Source organism: Malaya genurostris, chromosome 3 (genome assembly GCF_030247185.1).
Source record: "Malaya genurostris strain Urasoe2022 chromosome 3, Malgen_1.1, whole genome shotgun sequence".
Classification (NCBI taxonomy): Eukaryota; Metazoa; Arthropoda; class Insecta; order Diptera; family Culicidae; genus Malaya; species Malaya genurostris.
Window position 1 is genome coordinate 72,944,942 of NC_080572.1, and position 17,949 is coordinate 72,962,890.

A 17,949-nucleotide genomic window follows, 5' to 3' on the forward strand; every position below is an offset into this window, starting at 1 on the left:
CCCTATCCGGGGAAATAGTTTTGCGAATTGAACTACCCTGCATGTTAAACACATGAAGAAACAGCCTAGTTGACTAAAAGAACCGAGCATGATTCGCTGTGCACGGGCGCCACAGCATTCAATTATAGTCAAATCTCTATGGCAGCAATCACTACATGTCAGATGCTGGTTTTGAGGTTTCGTTTTTGTGTCTTTTGACCGTGAACAATACGTTCGTTAACGCACTTCGTTGTTCTGGTAGATCTTGAAGGTAGTTCTTGGCAGGCGTAGATCATTCACAATAAGTCTATTGTTTGCGTGCGGTATCATGGTAAATGAAATTCGCAGTATCATGGTAAATTGAGTTCGCGTAAATTGAAGTTTTAGTGCATCGGTTAAGCCAACGCTGAGAAAACTTTTTAGAGCTCCGTTTTCGTTTATATAATTTTCGGTACTTTCGAAAACGGAATTCGCGTTCGATACAGACGAAGTAATTTTGTTTGGCCATCGACTAGAGTAACGGTTCGAGCAGTCACCTCAGCTCAAGTAGTTATCTCATATACGAAAAGTATTAGTTAAAATGAGATCTGCTATCTCTGTTCGATAGATTGACTTTAAGGATAACTTGAAATAAGGAGCATTCGCTTTGAGTTTCGCGTCGCTAAAGCAGCAGTATTTTCGAACTATTTTTTTCTGCCGTAACAAAGAGTTTGTTTTCGATTAGATCACAATTCGTTGATTGAAAGTCATGTTGAAGCGTTTGCAGCAAGTCCCGAAGACCCATAAAGAACGTATTAATTCGCATCGTCGATTTTCTATACAAAAAACATATTCTTTTAAATTTAATATTTTCAGTTTTTTGCTATTTCCTGAAGAGGATCCCTTTATTAAACAATTTCAGAAAATCGTATTGTTTTGATGATTTAATCGAAATATGTATTAACTAAGAATGAATGAGAAACTAAGCTATGTATAAAAATCGAACTTCATAGACTTTCGCAAATATAGTTTCATGAAGTACTTTTCTTACTTGGCCAATTTTTACTAGACGATTTTCAAGTGATTGTATAACCTATCTGTATGAGAAAGGCAAAGCAGTTCAGCGTTTCAATAAAATGATTAGTTGTTAATTTTGTGACTCGTATTTTCAATATACGTCGAACTGGCTACCCGTGAGTTTGCTAGCATTTTTACGATTGCAATTTATTTTCTTCCTCCATTCCAAGAAAAGTTAAAATTTGACAGCCGAGCAGTTTTTTTTTATCGAATTTATCTAAAACTGCGGCCCATTTCAAAGCTTGACGGATAGAAAGTTATTTAGGTCTATTTCGCTCTTAAAATAAAGAAATAGCAAGTGGTGTAATAATTGCAATTCTGCGAAAGTAAGAAGAACTTCGAGATATACTTACTAAATTTTACAAAGGATTTAAACTTTTTATTTTGGTATTTTATTTGAGTGAAAGTGTAAAAATAAATTACACAAAAGCAATTTTTACTAAAGGTTTGAAATTAGAATTTTGTTGCAAGATTTTTTCAGTGTTTCCAGTCCAGTCGATTGAAAAATCATTTAAGGTGCTTAGAATATTGTGATAATAGAGTATGTTTGAGAGAATATGATCAATGTTATACACAAATCCAACTGCAATGACAGAAAATGACGTGGCCGTATTTAGATACAGAACGAATAATTCGACTCAAAATTCAAAAGCCAGTCGATGTTGAACAATCATTAGAACCGCACGCGAGTAGTTCCTGGTTCCGTAGAGAAATACGCAGAGAAAATACGCTAGAAAGTATTTTCAATCTCAGATTACAAGTTTTGCTGTGGTATGATTATTTTTTCCACTCGCCGCCTCGTGTGCTGTCGTCGCCGAGCCACTAAAACACGCCCTCGTGCACGTTCCCTATATTGCAACATATAATGCTGTTTTTTATTACATTATTTATTATATATTGAATTGGACTATATAACATTATGTTATATTTAATTATTATTTTCATTATTATTATTATTATTATTATTATTTTTATTATTATTATTATTATTATTATTATTATTATTATTATTATTATTATTATTATTATTATTATTATTATTATTATTTTTATTATTATTATTATTATTATTATTATTATTATTATTATTATTATTATTATTATTATTATTATTATTATTATTATTATTATTATTATTATTATCATTATTATTATTATTATTATTATTATTACTATTATTATTATTACTGTTATTTTTTTTCTTATATTGTATTATATTTTATTATATTATATTGTATTATGCTCAATCTGGGTATCTTACAAGTGACTGGATGATGGAGTGGACTGCCAACCTGAGTCACGTGGGGAAGCTTTGTGTTTCTCCCTTCTAACAAATAAACCATCAGACTGGTTTAAGCTTATTTAGTGGATGTTCTTGCTGGAAGGCACCGGGTCCTCAAAACCCATTTGCCCTTCTTAACAGCAGTTATATGAAAGCTATCAAATTCGGATTTACTGTAAGTCTACCCGCATACACTGGTAATACCTTGAACTGATGGTGGCTTCACACATGCATACATACATACATACTCTCGGTAAGAGAGAATGTCTAACCCCATAATTCATAGCAAGCAACTATCTTCGCTAGACTAGATAGAGCTGGAGATTAAATATTCAGTTTTGCCGAGAGATGTCGCTGTCGAATGTTATTTGAACTAAGGTTTTGCTGTAGGGGGGCATGTGTTTTTACAGCTCTTAACAAGCCATAGCATTGCGGAGTAAAAATTCAATTAAAAAATATTCCATGCTGAATATTGATTGCAAGACTCATTTTTCATCTAGCTGATTGATTTACTCTCATGCACTATTTCGATTAAATCCAATTGAACACTATTTGGCAGGAATTGGATTGATAGAAGTAACAGTAAAGCAGGAGTTAGTTTCTCTCTAGCCGTCAGCAAATGAAGAGCTTGTTTGTTGTTAGTATTTGCTGAGATCGTCAGATAACCAACGTTAATCCTGCGCTCCAACTATTGCTGTTTATGATATTCAAGTATAACTAGGAATTCTTAGCATCTAGGGTAACGGTTCCCTATTTCATCTGAGCTCCTATTTCCATCTCATCCCTTCACCTCATTATTTTGAACATGAATAATATTTTTCAACCTACCTGAACCAAACTGTGAAATGTTTTAAAATAATTATAAAAGCTATTGTCACACTTTCACATTGAAAGAAATTGTTTAGAATTCTTTGGTGTTCGTTTTTTCATATAAAATAAACTCACTTTTCAATTTAGGACACATTTTCGTCTCAAGATTTACAGTTCGTCATGTTTCTGAATATCCACTAATCGATTCGTCTCAAAACATGATCACTATTTCGCACAATTACACTACTATTGAATGCTGGATGACTTCATAATTAGTAATGTTCACTTGCCACTTGTTTAGTTAACGATAAAACTTCAAAAATTACCCGACAAGCAATAAAAGTCTTCAAAAATATGAAATGAAAGTTTTTCACTTAGTTCACTTGATTGCGCTTTGTTTTCATCTCATTTGATTTCGCAAAGTTACCAAGTTATCTCATAATGTTACAAAACAAAAATCGTTTTTCCTCCTCAAATTATCATCAAAAAGTATGTTTTTAATATCTGTTAGGTTGGCAACTCGATCCACGAAGACGCGACAACCATCAAAGAAATGAAACACCGTGATTCCAGTTCATTCTCATACACATACCATTGTAATCGATCTGAATAAAAGTTAGTTATAAGTTTGACTGCTCCGAGAGCACACGCGATTTTTTGATTTTTGTAACGATACAGTCCATTGCATCCGAACAGCACATTTTTTGGTTCTTTCGAACCGGATCGATCCTGTTACGGAGTTCTGACCAACTTTCTCGCGGAAATGTTGGAATTCTAGTGATTTTATTCGAAACCGAACACCGACTGGTGTACTCGTTATCGCGGAAACGACAGTGCGAAGTGACGCCATTGCGTGAAGAAGCTATCTGCGGGAAGCATTCGAATACGACGCCATTTTGAAATCGGACCACCGACGGTTCGACATATAGAAAATAAGCTTGCCTTCATACATTGTGATTGCAAAGAAGAAGCCCTGAGGGCGCAATCCGGAAAATTGATGTGATTGTGCCTGAGTAATCATTTGTTGCTGACACCACCGATTGTGGTTGAATTCGGAAAGTCTAACATAGTTTAGATTTATCACTAAGTGATCGACGTTGAATGCGGGAACAACGCGTTTGTGTTACCGGTTCTATTGTGCAGTGAGCGATTTCGTACTAGACAGTGTGCATTTGTGAATTTACTCGGCTACCGGCTTAGAACGCCGATTCAGTTGTAGTTGTAAACACGATATGAATACTGGTTCTACATTGTGGTTGTGATTAACGCGTTACTTGAAATGAAACAAGTAAATTCGTTGTGCTCGTAATAATTTCGTGAAGGAGCCGCGAATCGGATTAGTAAATGTTGAATGTCGATCGAAACGCCAATGCCGAGGGCTAAAAAGGGTGATCCACGAAAGTTGGAATTACCAGAAAAGGACGAAGAAGAAAATCAAACCCCATCAGTGAGTGCTCAAAAAGTGAAGAAAAAAGCCAAAGAAGAAATGAAAAAAGCAATGGCAGCAATAAAGGTGATGAACAGCCGAATGGATTCCGTGCGAAACAAATTGATGAGAGTGCGATCGAGTTTGGAATCTAGCCAGGACGTTCCAAACCCGAATCTGAAGTGTAAACAGTTCTTACAGCTTCAGCTAAAAACCATCGAGAGTGCCTTTGCGGAATACGACCAGCTTCATCAGAGAGTTTTTGAAGCGGACGTTGAAGACGAGGTACGAGAGGAGGCTGAGGAAGCATATGTTAGGTTTGAGCAGCAATACGGTGAGTTATTCATCTATATTTCTAAATTGATCGATGATAACATTAAGATGGAGGAAGATGCTGCTCGCACCATCCAGCCGCTACAAAGTATGCAGAATAGGACATCCGAAGTTGCGCTACACCTACCACCGTTGAAGGTTCCGTTACCCACGTTTGATGGGACGTATGAGAATTGGTTCGCCTTTCGATCTATGTTCGAGACGATTATGCAGCGGTACAGTTCTGAAGCTCCCGGTATTAAGCTTTACCATCTCCGAAACTCGTTAGTGGGCAAAGCCGCAGGTATTATTGACCAAGAAATCATAAACAATAATGATTACAATGCTGCGTGGAAGATGTTGATTGAGCGATACGAAGACAAAAGGCTCATTATTGATAAACATATTGATGCTCTTTTCAACCTTCCAAAACTACTGAGCGAAAATGCGTCCGATCTCCGAAAACTTATTGACACATGCACGAAAAATGTTGAAGCTTTAAAGAACCTTGGTCTTCCTGTAGAAGGATTAGGGGAGTGCATGATGATCAATCGCCTTGTTTCCAAATTAGACACCGAAACTCGCAAAGCCTGGGAATTGAACCACGTAGACGATGACTTACCAGGATATGACGACACTCTTGAGTTTCTACGAGAAAGATGTAAGGTGTTAGAAAAGATTCAACCTGCAGTGAAGCAAGTACTGAAAAACCAAAAACCAGTACGCAACGTACAAGAAGCGAAGGGAAAGACGAGTACCTTACTTACTGTTACCGATAAGTGTCCGCAATGTTCTAATAATCATGAGCTGTGGAGATGTGATACGTTCAAGAACGTAAACTTATCCGACAAGTACAATACCCTGCGACGCATTGGTGCCTGCTTCAATTGTCTCCAGAAAGGGCATAGACTAAGTAACTGCACGTCGAAACATACTTGCAAAAAGTGTCGGAAACCTCATCACACAATTCTCCATCCTGATGATAGTGCGAAAGAGTCTGAAAAGTCGTCACCGTCCACAAATAAGGCAGAGCAAACGAAAACTCTTGAGCAGTCATCAACGAGCGGTTCGACTGTAGCTACAATAGATGTAGAGCAACAATCTAATTTCTGCGCGCAACCAAAAAACTTGGGAAAGCAGATACTTCTTTCTACAGCAGTCGTTCTTGTCCGCGGAAAGGGCGGTCAACAGTATCCCTGTCGAGTACTACTGGACTCTGGGTCGCATACGAGCTTTGTGACCGAGCAGTTCGCGACTCTCTTAGCGCTAGAGAAGCATCCAACAAATGTGCACATCAGCTGTTTGAACGATACTCAGACCAAAGTTCGTCTCAAGATCCATACCCAAGTGACGTCCCGTGTCAACGACTACACGGTTTGCATGGAACTGCTTGTGGTTCCCAAAATCACGGGAGTTCTGCCAAGTAGTAAGGTGGATATTAGTACCTTGTCTCTCCCAAGCGGAATTGAACTCGCAGATCCAAGATTCCATGTCCCCGACAAGATCAACATGTTGTTGGGAGCAGATGTATTTTTTGATATGCTGATGATAGGTCGACTTCAACTACCAATAAGTGGTGCTTTACTACAAGAAACTCAGTTTGGATGGGTTTTCAGTGGACCAGTTCCGAACGAAGATTCTCGAGTCGTTCATTCCTTTTCCGCTACTGCCTACGAAGAAAGCGTGGATACATTGGTGAGAAAGTTTTGGGAAATTGAGTCGTTCGGCGATATCGAAGGATTTAATTCTACTATTGAAGAAGAATGCGTGCAACATTTCGAAAGAACGCATCAGCGAATGGCAAACGGCAGATATATGGTGCGTTTACCGTTCAATGATAAGAAGATCCTACTGGGAGATTCGAGGCGCATGGCCGAAAAACGATTTTATGGATTGGAAAAACGTCTGAACGGCGTTCCTGAGCTGAAGCAACAGTATAGTGACTTCCTGCGGGAGTACGAAGCACTTGGTCACATGATCGAGAATCCGAAGCCCGATGATTCACAGGGTTTCTATTTACCACACCACTATGTCCTGAAACCCACTAGTTCTACTACAAAGTTACGTGTGGTTTTCGATGGATCAGCAGCGTCAGATACGGGGATTTCAATCAATGAAACCCAATTGATCGGGCCAATTGTACAAAATGATTTGGTCTCGATTCTTCTGAATTTCCGTATCCATAGATTTGTGTTTACAGCCGACATCTCTAAAATGTACCGGCAAATCGCGGTACACAAGGACGACCGAAGGTATCAGAGAATCTTGTGGAGGGAAACCCAGAATGAACCATTGAAAACGTACGACTTGCAAACCGTAACGTACGGCATAGCTTCATCGCCATTTCTTGCGACGATGTCTCTCCGTCAATTGACTGAAGATGAAGGAGTACAGTATCCATTAGCCTCGAAGGCGATCCAGAAATCTTGCTATATGGATGATGCGCTCTTTGGAGCTGATACATTACCGGAAATCATTGAATTGAAGAATCAGACCGTAGCTCTTTTGGCAAAGGGTGGTTTTTGTGTACACAAATTTGCCTCGAATTCCCAAGAACTACTGATGGACATCCCAGAAGTCCAACGAGAACGTGGTATTGAAATCAAGGATTCGAGTATCAACACAATTATGAAAACACTGGGTGTGGCGTGGATCCCTGTCGAAGATGAATTTACAGTAGTGCTCTCTACACATCCAGTCGACAAGTACGCTATTCACACAAAACGAACAATTTTGAGTCAAATTGCAAAGATATTCGATCCGTTGGGCTTTGTAGGTCCGGCGGTAACTGCTGCTAAATTAATTATGCGTGAGCTGTGGTCATTGAACCTGGAGTGGGATCAAACGGTTCCTGCAGATATGGCGCAGTTGTGGATAGAGTACTACCAACAGTTACAAACTCTAAACAATATCAAAATCCCGCGATGGATTTTGAGCGAAGAAACCAGTGACATCGAGCTCCATGGGTTTGCAGACGCTTCAGAGCTCGCGTACGGCGCCTGCATCTATACACGATTGAAACGAACTGACGGTACAGCGGAGATGAAGTTAGTATGCAGCAAGTCAAGAGTGTTACCCAGGAAAACAAAGGAACAGAAACAAATCACCACACCACGTGCCGAATTATTGGCGGCAGTGCTATTATCACGGTTAACTGTGAAGATACTAGCTGCGTTCGATATACAATTTGGTTGTGTGACTATGTGGAGTGACTCGCAAATTGTCTTGTACTGGATTCGAAAGTCACCTAGTGAGCTGAAAACGTACGTCAGCAATCGAGTCCGAGAAATTCAAAATACGACGGGATTTCAATGGAAATACATCCCAACGAAGGAGAACCCTGCTGATTGTTTATCGCGTGGAATCGCCCCGAAGAACATGGAGTCTCATGCGCTCTGGTGGACTGGACCAACAATGCTCCGTATTGCAGATCCAATCATTGTTGTGCCGCCTGCACTGGTGGACGAAGATATTCCTGAAGTGAAGAAGACAGTGTTAGTAACAGCGGTCACAGAAGCACGGCTACCGCTTTTCGATCGAATTAGCCGTTTTTCAATTATTCTGCGTGCTATGGCATATGTGGTACGTTTTTGTGATTTTTTGCGTAGCGGTAGGAAGAAACTCACTAAGGGTTTACCTACGACGGATGAGATTTCACGATCTCACGCACTGATCATGCGGTTAGTGCAAACTGAAGCATTTGCTACTGAGTTGAAGTTATTGCGAACGAAGAACCCCAGTTTGAAACTTCCCTTCCGGAGCTTGCATCCTTTCATCGATCCAAATGATGCAATTCTGCGAGTCGGTGGCCGTTTGAGGAACGCCCAAGTTCCTTATGAGTACAAGCATCAAGCGTTACTCCCGGAAAGACATCCCTTGACAATAACATTGATACGATACTTGCATCAAACCAATCTTCACTCCAGTCAAAGAAGCTTGCTAGCTATAGTAAGACAGCGATATTGGCCTCTACGCGCAAAAAACATCATCAGAAAGGTTATATATCAGTGTATACCATGCTATCGGTTAAAACCAACTACATCTACGCAACTCATGGGAGATCTACCCGACTATCGAGTCCAGCCGTCGTTTCCGTTCACACGCACCGGGCTGGATTTCGCCGGTCCATTCAATATTCGTGGCAACCACAAACTACGAAACGCGCAGATTACGAAAGGTTACATCTGTGTATTTGTGTGCATGGCAACTCGTGCCCTTCATCTGGAAGCGGTTTCAGACTTGACGTCGGAAGCCTTTCTCGGGGCCCTGCAACGGTTTGTCAGTCGTCGAGGTCTGATCGAGAATTTGTACTCCGACAATGCAACCAATTTTGAAGGCGCTAACAATGAACTACGTCGTCTAGCTGAACTGTTTCGTGATGAGCAACATTGTCGTGATCTTGATACGTTTTGTACACAGCGAGGAATCAAGTGGTCCTTCATTCCGCCACGAAGCCCACACTTCGGGGGGATTTGGGAAGCGGGTGTCAAATCCGTTAAACGGCACCTCATGCGAATTTTGGCCGAGCATAATCTTTCCTTCGAGCAATTCTCAACAGTGCTTACCCAGATAGAGGCGATTTTAAACTCGCGGCCATTAACACCTACTTCAGACGATCCAAACGATGTTCGTGCTATTACTCCGGCCCATTTTCTAATCGGTCGGGAGTTTCAAGCGATCCCAGAGCCTTCATATCAGCAAATTCATCCTGGTCGGCTGTCCAAGTGGCAGTTCGTCCAAGATTTAAAGCAAAAATTCTGGAACCTGTGGATGACCCACTATCTTCACGAGCTTCAGCAACGCCAGAAGGATTTTAAAATCACCACGTTCAAGATTGGTGCGTTAGTATTGGTCGTCGACGACAACGTACCTCCTTTGCAATGGATGCTTGCCCGTATCATTGAGCTGATTCCAGGAAGAGACGGCCACACACGTGTGGTTGGTCTGCGTTTACCTAACGGCAAAACAACGACGAGAGCAATCAAGAAGATCTGTTTACTTCCATTGGATGGTGAAGGAGAAGAACCAGCCATCCCTTCTTGAAATGGTCCATTTCAACGCGCGGGAGAATGTTAGGTTGGCAACTCGATCCACGAAGACGCGACAACCATCAAAGAAATGAAACACCGTGATTCCAGTTCATTCTCATACACATACCATTGTAATCGATCTGAATAAAAGTTAGTTATAAGTTTGACTGCTCCGAGAGCACACGCGATTTTTTGATTTTTGTAACGATACAGTCCATTGCATCCGAACAGCACAATATCCGTGACATTAGTTTAATTATATTATTGATGTTAATGTATCAATAAAACTGTTTCGGCTTCGAATATTACCTGAAAGATCATGATAAATACTAATGAAATAACCATTGTGGCAAATCTAGTAGCACTGGTTTCATTTGTACAAATCTGTATTAAATTTAGGAAATCTGTATAAAATCTGTACTTTGATTAAAATCAGTAAAAACGTGCTTAATCCACCTAGCAGTGAGATGATACCTTTTTTTTATCTTCCGCATGTGTTTTTTGGCATGAATATTCATAGTTGTTTTAGTTCTCATGACATTATTTTAATGACCGTCATTTTAAGCTGCAATTTGAGATTTCAATCGTCAATCGGATTAACATGACGAATAAATTGCAATAGTTTTGAGTCCAACCGTCATCTTCTAAATTGGTTTGAATTTTAAAAACTCAGGTCAGAATTAGAATAAATTAATTAATTTTGTATGTGATCCTTTAATATTAATATTTTTTTTTGATATTCGATTTGGCCTGTTTTGAGAAAACGATTGAGCTGTGAGAAACGATTCAATACTGGAACCGGAATTCCAAAAACGATGTAGCCGAAGTCAGTTGAATTCACCTGAGGAGCTATATTGTTTACATTTGATTCAAAATGTTTGTAAATCAGTGTAGATATCTTTGAGAAATCGTAGTGCGAATTAAATTTTTGGGTACCTTCCGAATCGAAAACTGAAATAAGTATATTATTGTTATTGACTATCCAAATCTGCAAACCCGTTAAACCCGATTAATTGATGTGAAATGGACATTTTCAAACTAATCACCATGTGTCCCTCTAAACCGGAAGTTGGATCTGACTAGAAAGGAAGATGTTTATAGGATCTTAACACCATCTACGAGAAAAATTAGTTACATTATTTTAATTTCGGAACCAGAAGTCGGATCCAAATGTATTTGAGGAACCTTGTTTGAGAACATACGACTTTTCATATGAATCCGAGTTTGTAGAAAACGGTTGTGTCATCTCCGAGAAAATTGAGTGAAATTATTTGTCACACACGCGTTTGCTGATCTCGACGAACTGATTCGAATGGTATATGGCTGTTATGTTCTTCCAGCATTTATTGCTGTAAGTAGTTTAAATCAATATAATTATGGAATTGCTTTCAACTCGAAAATTCTGCTATCATCTGGTTTACATATTGCATATTCGAACGATTGTGTTGCTAAAAACGAACCGTGCTTAAATCAGTCCAAGGCAAAATATCATGCTGTACACAGTCTTTTGGGTACTTTAAAACAAATGTATGTAACAGTATAAAAAATCGTGTTTTATGTTGCTCCCAAGCATTGCTTTGCCAGACAGCGCTCAAAACTTCTACTGCTGGAATAGGGGAAAAAGTTGCCTTTTCAAAAATTTCGATATCTCCGTTAAAAATGGACGGATTTTAACAATCCATGGCTTGTTGGATAGGTATTACCGTGCGGAATCTAAGTCTGAAAATATATTCTGTTTTCAAGGTCAATTGTGACAGATACTGTGAAAAAATTTTGACATAAAACTTAGTATAACTCAAAAAGTAAACATCCGATCTCAAAACCATTCAATAGCTTTTGCAATGACTGAGCGGAAACATATATTGGAGAAGCCAAATGAATGAAAAACTAACAGAAAAGATGAATTTTTGGAAAAAGATACGCTCAGAGACAGGACTCGAACCTGCGTTCTTATGCATTCCGTGCATACGCGCTACTATTGTGTCTGACTGGCGTTTTAGAGTGACTAAAACAAGATTCAGAGAACGCAGGTTAAAGTCCTGTCTCTGAGAGTATCTTTTTCCAAAAATTCATCTTTTCTGTTAGTTTTTCATTCATTTGGCTTCTCCAATATATGTTTCCGCTCAGTCATTGCAAAACTGAACTTAGTTATGGCGGCTTTACGTCAAACAACTACAATTAATAAATCGTTAATAAATCGCATTCAATAGCGTTCAGGGTGACGGGGAGACCTTTAATTTGCGACTACTTTGATCAAAATCGGTCCAGCCATCTCTGAGATCTCGACCTCTTAGTTGACAATACATATACAGACACACACATACACACACGGACATTTGCTCAGTTCGTCGAGCTGAATCGATTGGTATATGACATTTGGTCCTCCGGGCCTCGGAAAATTTTTCTAAAGTTTGAGCGAATTAAAAAAGGTAAAAAATCTATACAATACAGATTAATCTCTATAAATGGCATCTCTGACTCTGCATTTTGTTTTAAGAAGGGCTAATGCCTAAATAGTAACAATTCCTTTTTTGTTTTTATTCAACGTTCACCCAATTAACTTTACAGTAAAATAATTTAAATTTAAAGTGAAACGTAACGGAAACGACAGAAAATTTTTTAAACGTTGAAATGATTTTAAACTGGTTCTAAAAATATCGTGTGTTGTCTCATAGTTATCATTAGGCAGTTTTTAAGAAGAATTCTGACATTTTGAACATGAGAGTGTAATAGTGGAATATTTTGTTTTGATTGCTGTCGCCATTGCTAATTTATAGGATGAATAAAGGACCAACGATAGGATGGATAAAAATCCATTGAGATGAAATTAGGAGCAGTGTAGTGAACACATCATAAGTGTTTTTAGCTGTTTTATGAATATTAGGTAAATTTTCAAGAAATGTGAATGCATTCTCAACGTGGAGCAAGGCCAATGAAGCAGTAATATGAAAAAGTTATAGTGATCGCTAAATCGGGGTTTTGAGGAGACGTCCTTACAAATGAGATGAAATAGGGAGCCCTTACCCTATTAACTTGGGCTGAATTAAATAAGTGATATGCAACAGTTTTCGAAGCATAAAGTCATCATCAACAGCAGTTAGCGATCGGAGTTCGCATAAACATTCGACAATTAAGAGCCAGTTATTGGTGAAAACTGAATACTTAATATTCAGCACTATCCAGCCTCATGAAGATAGTTGTTTGCTATAAATTGAATATTGTATTCACGGCTTCTGCGCTTCATGAAGACTCTAATACCAGCACACTGTACCATCTGTGTTTATGTGCAATATAATAGCTTCCACAAGCTTTTTGTTTGTGTAGCTCTTTTAGGCTGACAAGGCATCCTCTTTGTGAGCGGTATAATTGTTCGCACACAATACAATGGAAACTACATGCTCATTCACCGGTGAATGAATATTCCAAACACTGCCAGAGTATTAGCCTGATCGATACATTGAAAATATTATCTTTCTAGCTCTATCAACATTTGGTGATATTTGCAGAAAGTTGCAGTATCCTTAATGTTGATATAAACGGTTCTGTTCAATCGTACAAAAAATCTTGAAAAGTACTTGTACTAATAAGTGCTCATTCATTGATGAGTGCTGTGCATAATTTCAACTGGATACTCCACAGTTCATGAGCTTTCGCAATTTAAGCCAAATAAAAACGAGCTCTACTCAAAACAGTTGCGCCCCTGTGGAAAGAAGCAAATACGTCAGATTTTCACCGACAACTAAAGCATCAACTCCGACTCCGACGAACGCTTGAGCTCTTCAGCGAAGCACTTCCCACTTATGGGAGAATTTTCCTCCCGTGAGTCTTTTTTCCACTACCAACACATGCTGTTGACATAAGCAAAGGTCCATCGCAACATTTATCCCAAGCTTGGGATCCAGGCTGGACGGCTGGAATTTAATATACATAGGTGAAAAGGTAGAACGAAAATAAAATGTAAATTAAAAATGAGAGCTTAAAGGATTTCTGGTGCCAACCGTTCGCTCCTTCGGTTGGAGCCTCTGACCGAACCCCAAAGGCAGACAGTTTGATATTAGTTTAGGAAGCAGATATATGACGACAGCTCGTATGGGATACTTATTTCCTTTAGCCGAAGAAAGTGATGGCAATAAGATGAAAAATATGTGTGGGATATCGAGAGGATAATTTTGAACGTAAGCGCAAACTTTTGTGCTGAACGGAAGCTAGTTTGATTGGCAGAAAGAACTCGAATAAACTGGCATAGAAACTTTCATCTTCAATGGGTCGGTATCGTTTAGTATAGGTATTATTTTTTTTTATTTTAGAAAATTTTAAAGTTTCTTGTCGAAACAATTCAGATGTTTTTAGTAATACTAAATATTGTATACCTTCCATTCAGTTAAAGATCTGTTGGGAAAATATAGATTTTCTTCCTTCAACCGAATAGAATATTAGCTTCTTACAGTGGCATTATTCCGCTTACTTCGTTTATATTACATTTTCATGGACCTCTCAGATGGAAACTTTTCCAATCACTTTACATCAATTCCGCAAGCCGCGATACATTTGGCGGAAAAAGTTTCATTTCGATCGTGGTTGAAATTCGTTCTTTCAGTGAAATTCCCTTGTCATATTTTCAATCTTTTTCTTGAACAACTATAATACCTTAGAGCTGGACCTGGCTGTCTCGATATGGAATTGTTTTTTTTCTGTTATTAAATTGAAAGATATTCGAAGTTCACCCGCCCACTTCTAGCTCAATCTTCAATACGCTTTTTATTCGTAGGACCCCCTTCCGTCATTCATTCAACTGCTGTTACATTTTGAAGCCTACAATTTGCGGCTGTCGGTTGGAAGAAATCAAAAGTTAAATTTATGACATCGTCAGAAAATCATTGGATTCTGATTTGGTACTTTTCTTGCTTTTCTTCCGAAAAATGAATAAAACAGACGGACAAATTCCAGTTTCCTGAGAAAGTAACCATCGGTGATACAACACCGCTAGTCAATAAAACTTCTAATTTAAAAGCTATTCCGAACGACCGGATTAAATTCCTTTTTCTTCCCCGTGGTCCTTCCGCTGACGAGCTGACTGTCTGACGACTTTCTTTCGCTCGCAAATCTAACAAGCAAACCGAGAACCGTACGGTGGAAGTCACAGCAGTTTTTCAAGTCACCCAGCAACTATGGTAGTCGATTATACACAGCGTTCCTTCTCATAAGGATGAAGCAAACAGGAGGAAAAATATGCAAACTGTAGCAGGAATCTTCACAAGCGTAGAGTGTAGCCGGGAAAGTGAGCGCACAGCTGCCGGTAACTATCAGGCAGGAGGTTTGGGGTGAAGGAAATTTCTTGGTCATGGAATGATGGAAAGACGGTGATTTGCCGGGACGACTTACGGCAGCGCTGACCTGAGAGAATGCGGAGGAAAATCTGATGCCACGTCAAGAGCTTGCATTCACTGTTCTGATATATTGGTAGTTTCTTGTGCAAACAGAAAGCTTTTTTTTTGGTATGGAAATGAGCATGGTTATATTTTTATCGCTGACATGCTGTTTGTGATCATTTAAAATGGTGTTCAAAAGATTTGAGTGACGATAGTTGCGTGCAATAAGAGATAAAGCGAACGAAGTGAAGCTCAATTAGATGAATTGAGTAAGTTTACATTGGAATTAGATTCGATGTTTATTTGCTCTGTGTTTACTCAGTAATGTAATGGTAATGGGTAATGGGAAATCCTTCACCTTCTATCCTTGCGGGCCTTGTTATGGAGAATTTCATTGATCGTGTTCAAGCATTTTCTTTTTAATGATGAAGCATCTAACACAATAATTAAAATAAAATCACGAACAATTATGAGTGTTCCAGAAGAATATTCCATCATATCTTGTCTTGATGTTTCTGTGTTGTCAAAGCGATATTTGATATTTTCTTGATGTTTAATCGAAGGAATCAAGAAATTGTATAACATACATAAAGCTTCAAAATAAGTTATTATATCTTATTTTGTTATTGATAAGTTATTCCAATTTCATTAGATACAATTGATGCAGTATCTTTCTTCAAATAAAATACTATTGAATAAAATGCATCAGGAATTCCGTGCGGGAACGTGAAATCTGTCACTGAAGTCAGATTTTGTAAAAATTGGTTCACCCGTCGTACCCAAGAAGCCCGGGCTGCCCGAGTAAAGTCTAACATCAAAATGAGAACAAATTTAAATCTGATTATGATAGCAACATCAGATTGAATAATCCTAATATGATATCGACTCATCAAATTTTAAATAATATCACATTATGTTATTATTTTGCTGTTTAAAGGCTAAAGTTTTGTGAAACTCATAAAATGAAAATATTAAAATCAACAACTAAGTGAATCCATTGAATTTGAGCAAATTTCATTTGGCAACACAAAAATACAAAGTTAAGTTTCAATGGAACCAGGAGTTCACCGCAACCATAACCGCGAAGAAACGATTTTTTTCAACATTTTTTCAACTTTTACGCTCCTTCTTTTTAACAACGAGAATATTGGTGTCAAACCACACGTCTGGGAGGCATTAGATAAATTGGTGATCATCAGTACCACGTTTGTCTGAAGCAGGTCAATCTGAATGGTGGCTTTGGCATTCCTGTCGCGCTGATCGTCTGCCGTAGAAGGAGTTCATTTCTGAATTTGATATGAAAAATATATTTGACGTCATCGGTTTCCTTCTAGATACGTTAAATATCCGATCCTGTAACAATTTTTGCGTTCAGTTAAAAAAACTGTTTCGATATTTGTAATCATACGACGTCACGAAGTTCATACCAAAGTTTTTAGACCATTATTTTCAGTTCATCCAGAAATCGGGGAACTGGATGGCGAAAATAATCTACTCGCCAAACCCGTTCTGAAAATACCCATAACTTTATATCCAACAGTATGGAAAAATCATTGTTTATGAAGTTCGAACATCCAACATTTGTTGTCTAATTCTTAATAATACTTTAGTAGGTTATAGGAGCCACCAAGAAAATATATGTTTAATTTGTATATTCTTAAGTAGTCCACAAACTGTGTCGAAGACACTCTTCAAAACAATTCTCATTTTAAAGCTTGCTTCATTTAGAATTGGAACAAAATTTTGCTCATATTGTGGCGCTCTTGGTGGACGGATTAAGAAGTTCTTGGCGCCCACGTGTCGGGAATTTTGTCAGCTTCACGTATTATTTTTGACGTTCCGCAAATCGTCTGTACTTTGTAAACAATCAACATGGAAGCCGAAAGAAATACCGTATGGCGCGTTATCAAACGGTATAAGGAAACATTGACGACGATTTGGAAGCCTCAAGCCAATCGTCGAAGTGGAACTGTCGACCGGAAACTGCGTAGTAAGATTTTGAAGACGATTAAGAGGAATCCTAATCTTTTGGGCCGTGATTTGGCCAGAAAATTCGGTGCTGTCCATATTACCGTGAGAAGAACTCGACTCCGGTAAGGAATCAAGTCGTATCGAGCAAGCAAACAGCCAAATCGTACCATAAAACAGAATAGTGTGGTCAAAATTCGTGCTCGGAAACCATACCGTATGATCAAAAAAGAACCGGAATTTTATTTAAAAACGCAAAATTTCAATTTTTAATGAATTTCTTTATTATCGCCTTCAAAGTACTCTCCTCCTGCGGCAATACATGCATGGCCGCCGAAGGTATGGCCTTTAGTTCACGCAGCGAATTCTCTTTTATGGTCTCAAAACGCGTTCCTCGCAATAGTCTGGGGAAGAGGAAAAAGTCACACGGGGCCATATCTGGAGAGTACGGTGCTTGGTTGATGATATTGGTTGAGTTTTTGGCCAAAAACTGCGACACAGCCAACGCTGAAATTCAGCTTTTTTGGCACCAGCCGAGAAGCGACGCGTTTCAAACCCAAAACATCAGTTAAAATGTGTTCGGCTGATCCATAAGAGATGCCCAACAACACAGCAATTTCTCTAATCGGTACAGAACGATTTTGGAACACGATTTGCTTCGCCGATTCAATGTTTTCTTCAGTAACAGATGTTGTTGGGCGGCCAGGGATCTCATCA

General features: G+C 38.7%; 2 protein-coding genes across 4 annotated transcripts in view; one reads left to right on the forward strand and one right to left on the reverse strand.

Annotated features, from left to right (window-relative positions):
* The window catches only part of LOC131436812 (Ig-like and fibronectin type-III domain-containing protein 1), a 380,038-nt gene that overhangs the window by 286,958 nt on the left and 75,131 nt on the right, over positions 1-17,949 (reverse strand). The window lies entirely within an intron of this gene.
* Positions 4,479-9,908, forward strand: LOC131433839 (uncharacterized). Its single transcript, XM_058600444.1, has one exon. The coding sequence runs from the start codon at positions 4,479-4,481 to the stop codon at positions 9,906-9,908; it is 5,430 nt and encodes a 1,809-aa protein (XP_058456427.1).